At 55.5% G+C, this 16,261-nt stretch overlaps 3 protein-coding genes and 1 long non-coding RNA gene across 4 annotated transcripts in view; 2 read left to right on the top strand and 2 right to left on the bottom strand.

Annotated features, from left to right (window-relative positions):
• Positions 1-2,058: 2,058 nt before the first annotated feature.
• Cdt1 (chromatin licensing and DNA replication factor 1) lies at positions 2,059-7,041 on the top strand. Its single transcript, XM_008840540.3, has 10 exons — positions 2,059-2,368; positions 2,781-2,981; positions 3,060-3,211; positions 3,825-4,022; positions 4,104-4,249; positions 4,425-4,525; positions 4,793-4,981; positions 5,322-5,474; positions 5,572-5,773; positions 6,490-7,041. The coding sequence occupies exons 1-10, from the start codon at positions 2,153-2,155 to the stop codon at positions 6,648-6,650; spliced, it is 1,719 nt and encodes a 572-aa protein (XP_008838762.1). The 5' UTR covers positions 2,059-2,152; the 3' UTR covers positions 6,651-7,041.
• A 1,270-nt stretch (positions 7,042-8,311) lies between these two features.
• Positions 8,312-10,688, bottom strand: Aprt (adenine phosphoribosyltransferase). Its single transcript, XM_008840539.3, has 5 exons — positions 10,523-10,688; positions 10,286-10,392; positions 9,136-9,269; positions 8,848-8,926; positions 8,312-8,717 (listed from the first exon to the last, which is right to left on the bottom strand). The coding sequence occupies exons 1-5, from the start codon at positions 10,600-10,602 to the stop codon at positions 8,575-8,577; spliced, it is 543 nt and encodes a 180-aa protein (XP_008838761.1). The 5' UTR covers positions 10,603-10,688; the 3' UTR covers positions 8,312-8,574.
• A 94-nt stretch (positions 10,689-10,782) lies between these two features.
• Positions 10,783-12,303, top strand: LOC115071618. The gene is made up of 2 exons (XR_003850728.1): positions 10,783-11,438; positions 12,175-12,303. It is a non-coding gene; the product is annotated as an uncharacterized LOC115071618 (long non-coding RNA).
• An 888-nt stretch (positions 12,304-13,191) lies between these two features.
• The window catches only part of Galns (galactosamine (N-acetyl)-6-sulfatase), a gene marked incomplete in the record, with an annotated part of 29,652 nt that continues 26,582 nt past the window's right edge, over positions 13,192-16,261 (bottom strand). The window contains 2 exon segments of the mRNA XM_008840538.2: positions 13,192-13,278; positions 14,130-14,247. Coding sequence (XP_008838760.1) covers positions 13,192-13,278; positions 14,130-14,247 — 205 coding nt within the window.

The raw sequence follows: 16,261 nt of genomic DNA, 5'->3' as shown, positions 1-16,261 counted from the left end.
GAGAATTTAATGGGACCTCTATCTTTCACCCTGCACAAAAATCAACTCCAAATGGATCAAAGACCTCAATATAAAACCTCAATTCAGAAACTGGTACAAGAAAACAGAAGCAGTTCCTTCCAAGATACAGGCACAGGAAAGGACTTTCAAATCAGACATCAGCTGCTCAGACATTAAATTCAATGTTCAGTAAGTTAATCATTAAACTACAAAGCTTCTGTACAGCAAAAGAAACAGTCAGGTTAAAGAAATGGAAACCCCTGAGTGGGAGAAAATCTTTACCAGCTACACATCTGACAGTGGATTAATACCCAGAATATACAGAGAATAAATGATCCAGTAAGCAGACAGGCTATAGACCTGAACAGGGAGTTCTCAAACAATGAAATAAAAATGGCTAAGAAGCACCTTAAAGTGGTGGCACACGCCTTTAATCGCAGTACTCAGGAGGCAGAGACAGGCGGATTTCTGTGAGTTCAAGGCCAGCCTGATATAGTCAGTTCCAGGACAGCTGGGGCTACAGAGAGACACTGTCAAGTAAATAAATAAATAAATAAATAAATAAATAAATTAATTAATTAAAAACCTTGGGCTCAGTGCATGGCTGTCCCTGTCTTGTAAAGATAACCCCATGTGGGACGCTGCCAGGGGCCCTGTTAAACCTCCACCAGGCACTCATTTCTCTGGTCATAGCCAGGCCTCAGAGTGCAACCAGCTACTAGACCCAGGAAGTGGCCAAGAGGCCTGAGAATCAGGGAGGAACCCAGGACAACGGCTCCTTTTCCACCTGGTCATCACCTGCATTCACCATCACTCACTGCTCCCAGAACTCCCTGGGGACGGATTGGGAGGGAAGGAGCAGCCTTGCACACAGTACAGTCATTTTGGCCAAAGGTAGAGCACAAACCTGGGGCTGAAGCAGGACTGAGCCCTGCATAGCCCCAGGGACAAGCTGCACTAGAGGACCAACTGTGGGGGCTCACACAGTCCAGAGCATCAGTCTAAAATGCATGTTCCCCTATGGAGTGGGCAAAGGTTTAGAAGCTGTGGGGTTTGGAGACTTGGTGTTCATTGGACTGGCGGACGGTATGGTTGGGGGGCTCAGGATCAGTGTCCCTCCTTCAGGAGGCTCAGGGTGGAGCTGTGATAACCATTCCACTTTTATTACCCATCGACTCCCTCACTCCTTCCCCCATTTCACTTTTTTTTTTGTCCTTTATTTTTCGTCTTTTTGAGACAGAGTCTCCCTGCAGCCCCAGCAGGCCTGGAACTCAGGTAGACCAGGCTGGCCTCAATCTCGCAGAGATCTGCCTGCCTCCCAAGTGCTGGGATTAAAGTTGTGCGATTTAAATATCTTTTTATTTAATTAATTAATTAATTTACTTTGGTCTTTTTGAGACAGGGTCTTCCTGTAGCCCCAGTTGTCCTGGAACTCACTATGTAGACCAGGCTGGCCTTGAACTCACAGAGATCCGCCTACCTCTGCCTCCACTAGGCCTGGCTCCATTGCCTGCATGTATGTAAGTGCACCCATGTCATGCAATGTCCGCAGAGGTCAGAAGAGAGCGTTGGATCCTCTGGAACTGGAGTTAGGGGACAGTTGTTGGCCGCTGGGAATCGAACCCAGGTTCTCTGCAAGAGCAGCCAGTGCTCTTTACCTCTGAGCCATCTCTCCAGCACCCCCCAGACCAGGTTTTAACTTTGCAAATGTGGAGCAGTGTAGGTGCACTGAGAGACAGGCCGGATGCAGCTGCCTGTACCCACCGGGGCTGTGCGGGGCCAGGGCTGTGGGTTCGCAGCCGCCCCTCTCTGCGTCGTGCGCGGGAAAATGCGCAGGGAATCCGGAGACCTTACGCGGCCACAGCTAAAGGATGCGGAAGGCGCATGTGCCACGCCTCACGGCTGCGCGCCAGTACGCACGCGCGGGTTCCCTCTGCGCTCACTCAGTCCCGGGGCGGGTGCGGCTGTGGGGGTGGGGGGAGTCCGGGCGGGACACATGCGCATCTCGGTGCATGGGTCACACTAGTGCGCACGCGCTGGAGCACGCACAGTCCCCCCCTCCACGAGCTCCACTCGATGGTACGGCCTGGGCGGGGCAGAGCCCACGCCGCGAAAACCGCGCGAAATCCGCGCCCGGCAGCTTGTTGTCGCCATGGCGCAGAGCCGTGTCACTGACTTCTATGTGCGCCGCCGTCCTGGCCTGGCTGCACCCCGAACCAAGTCGACCTGTCGCACACCGAGCCCCACCAGGCTCGCCACCTCCGTGTCCGCCCCCGGTGGCAGCCGGAAGCGCGGCCGCCCGACCACCGTGCCCGGGAGCGACCAGCCCGTGCCCCCCGCGCGCAGGAGGCTGCGGCTGCGGGACTCGGTGAGGCGGGACAAGTGGACCCAGTGCCCACGGGTGCCGGTTGCAGATGGCTGCAGAGGGGACCTCGGCCTGCAAGGAAGCTGCAGCAAGTCGGGGTGGGTGTCGCACGAAGACTTGGACTCGGGCTCCCGGAATGGAGAGTCTGAGCCAGTGCCTGCCTGCCTGACCCCGCCTGTAAAGCTGACTGCCGGGGTCAGGCCTGCAGATTGCCTTAAGAAGAAACAGGTCCAACAGGCCAGGTGGACAGGTCCCTCCAGGCCTCCTCATCAGACATAGTGGAGCCCAGCCCAGCCGAGCCCTACCCTCGGTGTCTAGTGAACTGACAATCTTGTTCTAGCCCTGCAAGCCGGCCCTCCTGCAGAGCAGGTGACCCCCACCCGGGTGCATTGACTAGTATCCTCCTTCCTCCCAGGATTCCTGCCCCAGCTCCCCAGTTGACTCTGACTTCCCAGCTGCCCCCAGCTTCCTGGCTGCCCCCAGTCCCCCAGCTGACTCTGGCTCCTTGGCTGACCCTGGCTCCCCAGTTCATCCTTCTTCTGCTAGGAGAATAAAGAAAGTGGCTGTTTCGGAAGACCCAGCGCCCCACTCCACAACTCAAAAGCCTTGGGACAAGGTAAGGAGACTGAACTGCAGGCCGGCTGTGGGTAGGGATGAGGATGACTGCCTGGCCTGACAGCTCTTATGTCCCTAGGTCCCCTCAAAGGACTCCATCTCTGAGCTCCAGTCCTGTCTGCAGCGGGCACGTGAGTTGGGGGCTCGGGTCCAGGCACTGAGGGCCAGAGTCCAGGAAGATGCTGGGGAGCTTCACACTCCAGATGTGGAGGTGTCCACAGAGCAGCCATGGTGAGTCCTGGTGGGCCTCAAGGCCCAGAGGAAGACAGGCTTATGGCAGGCACTGCAGGGCCTGAGTGGAAGGCCTGGGACCTGGAACCAGATTGCCCAGACACATACTCCAGTCTCCTGCTCACCAGCTTCACTCCCTGGTCCCCACCTGAAGAGAGGACAGTCACTCCTGCCCTTAGCTTCCTCTGAACACCAGGGGATAGCTCTGCTTGTCAGAGCTGAGGCTTCTAGACTGGGTCACCAGGTGGGCTCCACAGAGCAGAGCTGGTACGTGGAGCAGGCCGTTCCTTGTCTCCCTGACATCATCACAGTCACTCCTGCCCTTAGCTTCCTCTGAACACCAGGGGATAGCTCTGCTTATCAGAGCTGAGGCTTCTAGACTGGGTCACCAGGTGGGCTCCACAAGCTGGTACGTGGAGCAGGCCGTTCCTTGTCTCCCTGACGTCATGCTCACAGGCAGCAGCCAGTGTGGGAGGGCTTTACAAATGTAGCTTTGAGGGTCCAGCTGTGAGGGGCTGTGTACCACTCTGTGCCCTGCTGCTGCTCATGGCAGAGTTGAGGGGGGCAGTGTATGACGGTCTGGTGATCTCAAGAGACTGCTCCCTATTGACAGTGTCGAGAAGGTCCCTGCCTACCAGCGCTTCCATGCCCTGGCCCAGCCTTGCCCCCCGGGCCTAGTCCTGCCCTACAAGTACCAGGTGCTGGCTGAGATGTTCCGCAGCATGGACACCATCGTGGGCATGCTCCACAACCGCTCTGAAACTGTGACCTTTGCTAAAGTCAAACAAGGTGTCCAGGACATGATGCACAAGTGAGTGTCCGGGGGGAGCAGGTTAGGCCGTCAGCATCTGATGCTCCCTGGTTCCTTCTAAGTCAGCCCTTTCTCCTGTAGGCGCTTTGAGGAGCGCAATGTGGGCCAGATCAAAACTGTGTACCCCACATCATACCGCTTCCGCCAAGAACGCGATGTCCCCACCTTCAAAGATAGCATCAAGAGATCTGATTATCAGCTCACCATCGAGCCCTTGCTGGATCAGGGTGAGTGTCAGCCGGGGCCCTGGATGCTCACTAAGTTTGGAATTGGTTACTCACCTCTGAGCCCGCACATTTTGTGGGTGAGAATGAGGTGTTGGTGCCAGGCCTGGTTTGGGGATCTTAGTCATGGGCTGGGTAGCTGGATGGGCCTGGGGTTCAACATGATCTTTCCCTACAGAGGCTGGTGGCAGTGCCCCCCAGCTCACAGCCTCACACATCCTTCATCGGCGGCAGGTCTTCCGGCAGAACCTGGTGGAGCGGGTCAAGGAACATCACAAAGTAAGTGCTGTGATTTGCCGAGGCTGTTGAGCAGGTCCGTTTCTTTCTGGAAGAGGACACTGGCCCTCAGTGCCTCACTCCCTTCTTCAGTGGGCTGCCCACCCCCAGGGCTACCTGGGAGCTGGGAGCTCAGGAGTAACCTCAAACCCCAAGAAGACTCATGTCATTTAGTCAACACAGCTTGTGTGCAGGGAGGTTAAGTCACTTCCCCAGGGCTGTCTTATCTGGAAGTGAAGTGGGCAGCAGCATTCCCCTCCCTTCCTTTAGGCCTTCCTGGCCTCTCTGAATCCCCCTATGGCGGTACCTGAGGACCAGTTGATGCGCTGGCACCCATGCTTCAATGTGGATGAAGTGCCGGATATTGAGCCAGCCGAGTTGCCCCAGCCTCCTACCACAGAGAAGCTCACCACTGCCCAAGAGGTGCTGGCCCGCGCCCGCAGCCTGATGTCACCCAAGGTGAGGCTGGCCAGGCTCTGGTACCTTTCTCCTGAGGGGAGTACTGGGGCCTGACCCCAGAGGGTAGGAGGTAAGAGCCAAGTGTCTCAGTGGGGTCACCTGACACCCTTTGGCTCATCTCAGCTGAGGGCCCAAAGGGGTAGGACATGACCCATCCCACTTACCTCCCCTGACTTGGAGCAGCCCAGCTGGCTATGTATGTCATTTGGACTCCATGTATCTCTATTGGGACTCTATTGGGGGGGGGGTTTATGGGTGGCACCCAGGCAGAGCAAATGGCTTTCCCTTACAGGGCTGGGCAGTTGCCTTTCATAACCTTTGTCGTGTGCCTACTTCACAGATGGAGAAGGCCTTGAGTAGCCTGGCCTTGCGCTCGGCTGAGCCTGGTAACCCTGCGTCCCCTGGCCCAGCACTGCCGGCCACTCCACCTGCCACCCCACCTGCCGCCTCTCCCAGTGCCCTGAAGGGTGTGTCCCAGGCCCTGTTGGAACGGGTGAGTTCTGGGTGATGGGTAATGGGACCTTGGTGGCAAGTGGGAGTGTGTGTGATTGGTTGCTGCTGACCTCTTCCTCACCCTCACCCCCCTGCAGATCCGGGCCAAGGAGGCCCAAAAGCAGCTGGCACAGATGATGAGGTGCCCAGAGCAGGAGCTGCGGCTGCAGCGGTTAGAGCGCTTGCCAGATATGGCCCGTGTACTTCGAGGCGTCTTTGTGTCTGAGCGTAAGCCAGCACTCACCATGGAGGTGGTCTGTGCCAGGATGGTGGGCAGTTGCCAAGCTGCCCTGAGCCCAGGTTTGTGCAGGGCAAGGTAGGGGCAAGGGTAGGTGTGGTCATCATGCCCACTTGTGGCCTTGTCAGGAGCTGGGCCCATCACTCCATTTCTGACCAGGGGCAGGGATGCCTGCTATGGACTTGTTACACAGCAGGCATGTACCACAAGGCACCTGTTTTATGTACTGCCCGTCAGGCACTGTGCCCTCTTGTAGGTTGCTCTCAACTGCCCAGCTCCTAGGCTCCCGGCAGCTTCTTCATAGCCTCACTGGAACAAACTGCTGTTCTTCTGTGGGCCTTGTCATGGAATCCCAGTTCTGCCACCCTGGGCCACATGTGAGCCCTCTATTTTCTCACAGGCCTGATCACCAGGCTTAGAGTACCTGTGGACCGCCAGCCTTGGGGCTTCATGGGGCTGGGGTTCCGTGTACTGGGACCCCTTGCTGTTTACTCCCTACTTTAAAAAAAAAAAAATTATGTGAGCATATTGCCTGCATGTATACAAGCGCACCATGTCATACAGTGCCTGTGGAGGTCAGAAGAGGGTGTTAGATCCCTGGAACTGGAGTTGGGGATGGTTGTTAGCTGCCATGTGGGTGCTGGGTCTTGAACTTGGGTCCTCTGCAAAGTGGATAAGCCCTGAGGAAGGCCTGTTGAGGGATGTAAGACCCCTGGCTGGGTGACTGAGCTGAGGGAGCCACCCAGGCACTGTTTAACCTCCCAACTGGCTTCTGCAGGGGAGATGGAGAAACACCTGCAGCTTCTGTCTGAGCTGCTGCCAGACTGGCTGAGCCTCCATCACATCCGCAGCGACACCTACATCAAGCTGGACAAGGCTGCTGACCTGGCTGGCATCACTGCGAGGCTGGCCCGCCAGGCCCGTGCTGAAGGGTTGTGACTTGAGTTCTGTTTCCTTCATCAGTATAACACACTTGGGCTTCCCTCCCACATGCCGCCAGCCTGAGGGCCTCCTGCCAGCCGGGGCAGCTGTTTTGCCCATGGGTCTCTACAGTACGCTGGTGTTAAATTGGCTTCTAGGGCTTTGGGGCACCAGAGCTGGACCCAGCACTTGGGAGTGTCAGGGACTTAGATAAGTAGGAAAGCACCTCTTACTGGGTGTCCATCCCACAAGCTACTCAAGACTGGTTCCAATTATTGTCAAAACCAAGATAAAGGTCCTGGTGGAATCCCTCGGCCAGCCCATAGTCCTGTTCCTGTGCTCAGGGAAGCTGCTCTACCTAGCTCAAAGCCTTAGGTCCCACACAAAGAACTTGGACTTCTGGCCAGATTTTACAAGAATGAGATTCTGAGATGACAGAGTGAAGCTGGGCCCTCTCCTGTATATAATGAAGGTAACTGATTTTCTAGGTTTTGAGGGGATGTGTGAAAATGAAGCTCATTTTTAAAAAACCATTTCAATCAAGCCTTATATCCATACCTACGGCCTCTGGAGGATGTAACTTTCAATCTTGGTTTTTTTAAAAGCTGAGTCATGTAAGATTTACAAATAAAAGTGCTACTGGATTACTGCCTTACTGAACAGGTTGCTTAAAGCCTCTAAATGATACCCTGCTGTTGTGGAAGCAAAATGGGTTCTACCATGACAAGACTAGGCTACCAGCAAAAATTAGTCTGGGTAAAAGCAGTCTTGCTAGTGGTATGGCTCTGGCATCGAGGACAGAAGGCATTGGATCCCCTAACAAGACTAGGCTACCAGCAAAAATTAGTCTGGGTAAAAGCAGTCTTGCTAGGGGTATGGCTGTGGCATCGAGGACAAGAAGGCATTGGATCCCCTGACTGTTAGCTACCATGTGGGTGCTGGGATTCCAACTCAGGTCCTCTGCAAGGACAGCCGTTGCTCTTGACTGCTGAGCCATCTCTCGAGTACCTATAAACAGAATGGATGTTTGAGTGAAAGTGACCTTGGATTATCCTGTGGTTCATGGTCTCCAGTGTCCTGAAATGGCCTGGAAGACTGAGGTAATGTGACTGTTCAGATCAAGCTGTCCCAGCAGCAGAAGTGGCACCAGCCTCCTTGGGGTTGTGGATCCTGCACAGAGATCACTCTGCTGAGCTTGTTCTGAGGAAGTTCTTGGTCACATTGAGCCCTGTGCCCTGCCAGGCAGCAGTATACTATGTTACCTGGGAATGTAAGAAACATTAAACAGTCTTTTCTTTCAAAGCTTGGAAAAACTTGGTTTAGGACAAGGAATTTTAATCTCTCAATCTCACCAGACCCTGTAATTATGATTCAAGGAAAGGCCCGGGGCAGTGGTACTGTCCTTTGCTCCCTTTTAAACTAGCCAGTTGGGGAAGACTAAGGTTGGACCCCAGCCAATGGAGAAAAGACACAGTACTCTTGCTTTTAGGGATAAAAACCCATCCAACTTCTGGGTCCTGTGTGCTTGCTGGATCTGCCTTAGTTCGCTTTGTCCACGTGTTCTGTTTGCATTCTTGATGGGGTCCTTGAACCTCAGGTTTTGCTTCTAACAGGCGGCACAGTGGAGACTGAGTCTGAGTCACATGGTCCCCACACAGCAGGATGACAGGAAACACAGGTGTAGCAAAGCATTTTACTCTGATATTGTGAGCACCATAACTTCAGTAACAGTCTGCTCTGCCTCAGGTTTTAGCATTTCTAGAAAATACAGGCAGGGCCCAGGCAGCCCATAGATAAGGGGATCAGCTGACCAATAAATCAAGTGGACACAAAATCTCTGAAGGGCAGGTGATGGCCCACAGAAGCCACTTCTTGAGCCCAGGGCTGAGCCTCTGTCCAGCTGTAGATGCTAGGTGCAGGTGTGGCAGCCATCCAGCCCCAGTCATTCGTACTGCAGGAGAGAGAAGACGGGCACAGGCCCCAGCTTCTCCCTGCCTTTCAGCGAGGTCAGCTCCACCAGGCTCACGCACTCCACCACTTCAGCGTGTAGCTGGCCCAGCAGCTCACAGGCCGCACGCATGGTTCCTGGGGTAAAGGTACAAGGAAGAAGTGGTCAAAGGCTACAAGGCTCTTGGCTTGAATACCACCTCAGTACCCAGGGTAGGGCTGGGCCTGATCCCCTGGGACCTGTTGTATGCCTTGGGGTGGCTCTTACCACCAGTGGCCAGGAGATCATCTACGACAACCACTTTCTGCCCAGGTTCTAAGGCATCTTTCTGGATCTCCAGCTCAGCCTGCAGACAGGAAGTAGTATGAGAGCCTAGGATCTAAGTGGCCACCTCCCCAGACCTGGTTCTACCCTTAGCCCCTCAAGTTTCCAGGCTGTGTAAACTTGACCAGGTATCTCAACCTCCGAGTTCCCAAATTTACTCTCCTAGGTAAGGTGAAGGACACTGGCGGAATGACCTGGCCCTGCCCCTCTAGCTACCCCCAGCCCACTCACCTTCCCATATTCCAGTGCATAGGAGGCTGACACCGTGGGGCCTGGCAGCTTCCCACGCTTCCGGATGAGCACACAGCCCAGGCCCAGCTCCTGGGCTAGGGAGGGGCCAAACAGGAAGCCCCTGGAGTCTAGGCCTGTCAGGATGAGGGGAGTGTTGGGTGGAGCTAAGGAGCATGGGGTCCCCACAAGACAGGGCTGGAGGGACAACAGCACTATGGAGATAGGTGCACTAGGTCTTGGTGACAGCTAGAAGGCTGAAGGCTATGGGGCAGCGTCTTAGCCTTGGAGATACCTGCCCTCTGTACAGGTCAGGGCCACATCTGCCCAGGAACACTTCATGTGCTGGGGCCATGCCATCTCCACATGGCCTGAGCTGTGGTTACGTTCCTGGAGTGTAATAAGAGTCAGTAGGAGGTGAAGAGGAGGGAGGCAGCAACACTGTGGGCCCTGGAGACAGCCGAGCCACCTTCAGGGCAGCTTGAGCAGGTCTGGGCAGCAAAACTTGCCAAAGCTACGCTGTTCTCTCAGGGGTCCTCCCTCCAACACATGGAGCCCGGTACACAGGTAGGTGTTCCAGCACAAGCTTGAAGGGGATGGAGGTTGAACAAGAGGGAGGTAGCCCAGTGGATTCAGGTCAGAGGGTCTTGGGAGATAATCAGTCCTTCAGGCAGCCAGGCTGTCGGCAATGACAGTAGAGGCCTGCCGAGGCCTTCCCTATAGTCAACACTGTCCCAGGGCTACCAGATTGGGAAATACTTTGCTCATCCCATGCTAGTATATCCGTCACCTATCTGAAGGTCCGGGGACCCCCAAAAGCACGTGAAAGCACACGTGAACGCCACAAACCCTGCTCTCAGAGTGCTAGCCAACCTTGCACCCTGTAAGAGGAAAGGCTAGCCCTGGACTCGAGGGTACAGCAGAGGCCATCTCTAGCAGGAACCGGCAGTGAGGGTATCAGAGGTCAGAGGTGGTCCCGCAGGGGGGAGAGTAGTCACTCACTGGACAACGCCCAGGGGAAGAACGGCGGGATGAGGGCCAGGGGGTGATGAAGGAAGGAATGGCTGTGGGACAGGCTACGGGGAACAGGAAGGGAAGAAGGATGGGGGAGCCTGGGCAGGGGAGACGGGCAAGGCCGGGCGCGGCCACTCGCCTGCGATGTAGTCGATCTTGCCTCCGTGCTTGGTCTTCAGATGACTGGCCAGGAGATGGATGGAAGCGCGGAAGGAATCCGGGTCCTTCAAGAGAGGCGAGATGTCCCTGGGAACAGAGGCAGGCTGGTGACCCGGAACTGGTCCGGCCTGGGGCCCACGGGATCCCCGGGCCGGCCACGCGCCCACGCCGGGAGTCCGGAGCGCGGCGCCAACGCCTAGCCGGCTCGTGCCCACACCTGAATAGCACGCCCGGGATGGGGAAGTCGGGGAAGCTGCGGATGCGCCGCGCCACCAGCTGCAGCTCAGGTTCCGCCATGGTCGCGTGCGCGGAGGGGAAGGATAGCGGTGGCGCAGTTGGCCGGGCGCAACTGAGGACCAGTCCTACCAGGAGGGGCGGGGCGTCCTGTGGGCGGGGCACTCAAGGGGTTGGGCGTGGCCAGGACGGGGCGGGGCGTCCGCGAGGAGGAGACCGGTGCGTGGCCTCGGGCAGATAGTAGTGTATTTCAAACCACCCTAGGTGACGTCGGGGTGAAAACGCATGGCCATTTCTTGCACTACTGAACAGACGCATCCTCACCTCTAGGACGTACGGGAAGGAAAGGGAGCTCACCTCGGTGCCCCTTGGGGTTCCGGCTCGCCCGATTTCCGGCCTGCACCTCCCCTGCCAGCCTCCCTCACCCTGCCTCACGTCCTGTGCTCCCTGTTCGCAGTGCTAGGGAGCTGACACTCTGCCCCTACGCTCCCGGAGCTAACCGAAAAGACTGGCAGATGGTCTCGGGCCCAGGGTCGCAACTGCAATGTGCACGGCCTGCAGCGGAGGGGAAGCGCTGGGAACCGTCGGGAGGATGCAGCGGATCTGAGAGGCCCACTCTGGCCGGCCTGCCTGAATGGGACCCCACCTCCCAGGGGATGATGGAGCTTAGCCAGCCAGGAGGCCCACCTGGAGGGCGCAGACCTTTCTATCTGCAGCAGAGTCCCTGGTCCCACAGGCACTGTGGTGGAAGGCTGTCCACTGAGCGTCACAGCCATGTTTCCTCAGTGCAGGCTGTTGTTTCCCCACAGGAGAGGGCCTGGGAGGGCCATTAGACCCTCAGCTGAGATTCCAGAAAGTCCACCGCCATGGCAGCTTTGCCATCTGACTGGTGTCTGGAGGTGCTAAAGTATATGGCGTGGCCAGGACGGGGCGGGGCGTCCGCGAGGAGGAGACCGGTGCGTGGCCTCGGGCAGGAAGTAGTGTATTTCAAACCACCCTAGGTGACATCGGAGTGAAAACGCATGGCCATTTCTTGCGCTACTGAACAGACGCATCCTCACCTCTAGGACGTACGGGAAGGAAAGGGACCTCACCTCGGTGCCCCTTGGGGTTCCGGCTCGCCCTATTTCCGGCCTGCACCTCCCCTGCCAGCCTCCCGCACCTGCCTCGCGTCCTGTGCTTCCGGTTCGCAGTGCTAGGGAGCTGACACTCTGCCCCTACGCTCCCGGAGCTAACCGAAAAGACTGGCAGATGGTCTCGGGCCCAGGGTCGCAACTGCAATGTGCACGGCCTGCAGCGGAGGGGAAGCGCTGGGAACCGTCGGGAGGATGCAGCGGATCTGAGAGGCCCACTCTGGCCGGCCTGCCTGAATGGGACCCCACCTCCCAGGGGATGATGGAGCTTAGCCAGCCAGGAGGCCCACCTGGAGGGCGCAGACCTTTCTATCTGCAGCAGAGTCCCTGGTCCCACAGGCACTGTGGTGGAAGGCTGTCCACTGAGCGTCACAGCCATGTTTCCTCAGTGCAGGCTGTTGTTTCCCCACAGGAGAGGGCCTGGGAGGGCCATTAGACCCTCAGCTGAGATTCCAGAAACTCCGCCCCCACGGCAGCTTTGCCATCTGACTGGTGTCTGGAGGTGCTAAAGTATAAACAGGATGGAAAGGTAACTGAAGGGGAGATGCCATCAGATGCAGCCATAGGGAAGCCATCATCCAGCTGCTCTGGGGTCATCCATGCTCCTGTAATAAACTCACTGGTTCATCAAGCTGGATTTGGATAGAATGGTTACTTTGGTCTGTTGTTGGTGCTCTGGTTGGAGTAGATGTTTTTTTCCCAAGAAAAGATCACACAACAGGTACACTGAAATCTAAGGTGCATTGTCTCCTAATACACAATCTCTGGTGGGTCTTGTTTGAAATGGGGTCTCCCTGTAGTTCCAGCTGGCCTGGAACTCGCTATGTAGACCAGGTTGGCCTACAGAGCTCCACCTGCCTCTGCCTCCCGGGCGTTGGGGTTAAAGGCATGTGCCATCACTATCCGTTTTAAGAACCAGAATGACAGAGCTAACGCACCTCCTGTTCCTTTATTCTTGCTCTCTTGGTCTATTATTTTCCAAACTTTGCCATTCAGCTTTGGCATGACAGTCATTGCACAGATGTGAAAATTAGCTCATGGCCAAGTCCAGTGAGCCTTCAGGGAAAGGGTCTCAGAGGTTGCACTGGGTGGCTTGCACATGACAGGTGGCAGGTGCAGCAGATGTGGCACCACTGAATTATGGCACTTAGGATTATATCACCTTCATATTTCCACAGGGCAGCAGCATCAGCTCCCTTTTGGGCTGGGCAGTGTACTCTATCAGGAAGAGGGAGAATGAATGACTCAAGAGGTGGGAGATCGCTGATGGCTGGGTAGTTGGTGGCTTCTCTGCAGGGCACTGAGTCTTCACCGTTGCCTACAACACCAAAGTTACCACAGATGCAGTGACTAGGAGGAGGCCAGGTGTCAGCCCTCCAGATCTGGGCTGCAGCACTGGGCCACCAAGGCCAGCAGGGGGAGTTGGAGATGCTTCTTTCTCAACAGGAGCCGACAAGATGGACTCCGGGGCCAGTGCTCCAGCAGCCATTGTTTTGGGACCTTGCTACAGGTTGAGGGGCTAATGGGGCCAGGAGCACTTCTCTGGGACAGACTCTGGAGGTGTCAGACATTTCCCTAACTTTTCACAGCCTGGGGGTGCCCAGTTCTAGGAAACAAAATTCAAGAAAATGAATTGCAGTTATCCAGGATTTTCTGGTCTGAGCATTTAATAGGCTATTGACCTCCCACGTCACCCACCCACTTGGCTGCAGTGCAGAGACACACCCCCATGCCTTTCTGAATTACTGGAACGTGGTGCCCCAGGGCTTTCCTTATACAGCAGCCTCAGGCCTGCAGAAAAGGGAGCAGATGGGTCTGTAACTCACAAGCAAGCAGCAAGGAGAGTGAGACCCAATGCAACAGCCTCAGGGCAGAAATTTACACAACTGCCCACATCCTGGGCAACATTCCCAAGGAGGGGAAGCCAGGCAAAAACACACCAAGGTGTTAGGAAAGGAAGGTATTCCTCCCAGTGGTCACTCACTGAACTAAGCCTGTACTGCAGATTGGATGGAGCGGCATGGCCTCACTGGGGGACTCCTTGCTCCACCTAGAGTTGTCCAGAGGCCGAACACCAGCAGCACAGGTTAACCCCCTGGAAAGTCTTTTGGTGACATTCTGCACACAGGCAATGAGCAAGCCATTCCTTAATGGCCCCTCTAACTGGGGAGGCTGTGTCCAATCCAGTCCTGAACAACCCTTTAGCAGGGCAGCCAGTCCCTAAGCAATAGGTAAGGCCAATCACCCTCAACAGTCCTTAGTGTTAGGGGAGTGCCCCTGTCAGTTCCCTCCCACACTGCCCAAAACGATGACTTCCTCTACGGTGCTGGAGTCCACCTTGTCAGGCTAAGCTTCATGTGTACAAGGAGCCAAGGTGTCCTCAAAACAGAAGCTAGCTTCTAGCATGGGCAGCAGTAGCTAAGCACAGGCAAGCCCCAGCATGCACAGACCACTCACCATGACAGCTTGGTTACACACATTGAGCTGGGGCTGTCCAGGGACCAAGGACTCTTGGTGCTGCTGGACAACCAGGGTGGTCCTGCTGAGGGCAGCTTGGTATTCAGCACTGGCAAAGCTGGAGAAGAAGGCCCAGGTCATGGGGTTGTTGCATGTGGGGCCAATCAGCTCCTGATTGAGGCAACTAAGGACATTCACAGATATTCTAGGACATGGAGGGGGCTGGCCTGGAAAGTGAGGCCTTGAGCTGGTCTCTGGAGGTGGGTAGATGAAGAATGGCAGTGGGAAGCCAGAGTGGACCGTGGGTTCCCACCTGCTGGCCTTGGGCCTCCCTGGATAGCCGCCTGCACCACTCTCCTGTTCTCAGATTCTGGCAGGGAGAAGAGTGAAGGCCCAAGAAGCAGTCAAGCGCAGCTCTGTCAGGGAGGGTCACCACCAGCCAGCACGACTTGTGTGTGATGATGACCCAGGAATGTGGGCCAGAGACTGGGCCCTGAGAGCTGGGGCGTCTCCATGGGAATTGCCACAGCAGTCAGTACTGGTTGAAACATGTATACACACATGACTGTCATGTGTTGAAAAAGGAGTGGGGCAGATGGAGGGAAAACAGCACCTTCAGCTCTGAAGTCCCAGCACAGGCATTTGTGTCATTTTGATTCCTCTTGTTTTTACTCAGAAGTCATGTTAACAGGTGCACCATGCACTCAGCATGTAACTACCTTGCCACAGCAGTCAGTACTGGTTGAAACATGTATACACACATGACTGTCATGTGTTGAAAAAGGAGTGGGGCAGATGGAGGGAAAACAGCACCTTCAGCTCTGAAGTCCCAGCACAGGCATTTGTGTCATTTTGATTCCTCTTGTTTTTACTCAGAAGTCATGTTAACAGGTGCACCATGCACTCAGCATGTAACTACCGCTATGTTGTCACCAACTCTGGTGCTATCAAGATGCTGGGATGGTATCTTTGGGGAGTCTTTTTGCCACTGTAAACCATTGTCTACTGTCACTGACAGCATGTGTCCTCAGGGAAACATAAATGAAGCCCCAGGAGTTGCCATGTCTCATGGGGACAAGTCTGTCCTTGGCCAGCATGGGGAAGACAGGAGGAGCCGAGGCCCAGCCCTCACTGGTGGACACAGTAGGCATAACCTCTGGGATGTGGCTGGTGGCTCCTCAAAGGTTAATTCTGAGTTTTCCTTTTAGAGAAGATCTGTTTTTTTCTTTTCCTTTCTGGTAATGCTAGGGATAGAATCCAGGGCATTTGTGTGCTCGGCAAGCACTCTACACTGAGCTACATCCCCAGGTCCTGCCCTCAGCTCCCCTACAGGACCAAGAGGTTTGTCTATCTGTGCCACAGCCATCTACGTCCACTGTAGTCAGGACGCCTACAGTGGGGTGGGAAGCCAACCACAGCCCACTCACTGTGTAGTATATGGTTTAGCATTTTCAACACACACACTGCTGATGTACTCACAATGGAGTGAGCAGGGCAGAGGTAGGGCCTCTAGATGCCAAGCTCAGGCTGCCACCAAGTCCTAGGCGGCCGCACCTCAGACTCCACATGCCTTGGGCAGAAAGAATTCTGCTGCATGTGAGCCAAGTCTTTAGGTCTCTTCAAGTCTGGTGTGGAGATGGCCATCTGCTCCTCATACCTATGAATGCCCCAACCATTCTTGTGACCCCAAAGGACCTGCAGGTCCTTGGTGATATAGGCTATACTCCATCCTGTGCCAGCTGATTGCTCCTTGATAACACCAGGGCCAGTTCCAGCCCAGTGGCCACCTACGAAGAGGGCTCAGACTCCTGGAACCCAGTCATGTTCTGGCCAAATTCCTATAGACTGTGAGGTGGCTTTTAGCACCAGAGCTTTTATTCCCCACAGATGGGGTGTTTGAAACATGGGACATGGTGGGATCATAGCCCAGTGAAGCTCCAGCAAAAAGGCTGGTCACACATGGGGCAGCAGTGCTGAGCTTAGGCACATTATGATGGGATACAGCCACCCATGGAGGGTACAGGAGCCTCAGGGACCTTTATAGTATCTTAAAGTCTGTGCCTATCTCCCGTCTGTCCCACTCAAGTCTTGGCCTGTCCCTGAGAAAGAGGCTGTGCTGTCCAACCCAGCCT

This window comes from Nannospalax galili, unplaced genomic scaffold (genome assembly GCF_000622305.1).
Source record: "Nannospalax galili isolate Female #2095 unplaced genomic scaffold, S.galili_v1.0 scaffold459, whole genome shotgun sequence".
Taxonomy (NCBI): Eukaryota; Metazoa; Chordata; class Mammalia; order Rodentia; family Spalacidae; genus Nannospalax; species Nannospalax galili.
This window is presented reverse-complemented; position numbering and strand designations above follow the sequence as displayed.

Excerpts from the sequence above, each read along its gene's own strand:
- Cdt1 (XM_008840540.3), top strand. The coding sequence starts at position 2,153 with ATGGCGCAGAGCCGTGTCACTGACTTCTATGTGCGCCGCCGTCCTGGC. Across the intron at positions 2,982-3,059 it reads CTCAAAAGCCTTGGGACAAG|GTCCCCTCAAAGGACTCCAT; the intron begins GTAAGGAGACTG and ends TTATGTCCCTAG. Across the intron at positions 4,250-4,424 it reads CGAGCCCTTGCTGGATCAGG|AGGCTGGTGGCAGTGCCCCC; the intron begins GTGAGTGTCAGC and ends CTTTCCCTACAG.
- Aprt (XM_008840539.3), bottom strand. The coding sequence starts at position 10,602 with ATGGCGGAACCTGAGCTGCAGCTGGTGGCGCGGCGCATCCGCAGCTTC. Across the intron at positions 9,270-10,285 it reads CAAGATCGACTACATCGCAG|GCCTAGACTCCAGGGGCTTC; the intron begins GCGAGTGGCCGC and ends TCATCCTGACAG. Across the intron at positions 8,718-8,847 it reads TGATCTCCTGGCCACTGGTG|GAACCATGCGTGCGGCCTGT; the intron begins GTAAGAGCCACC and ends CCTTTACCCCAG.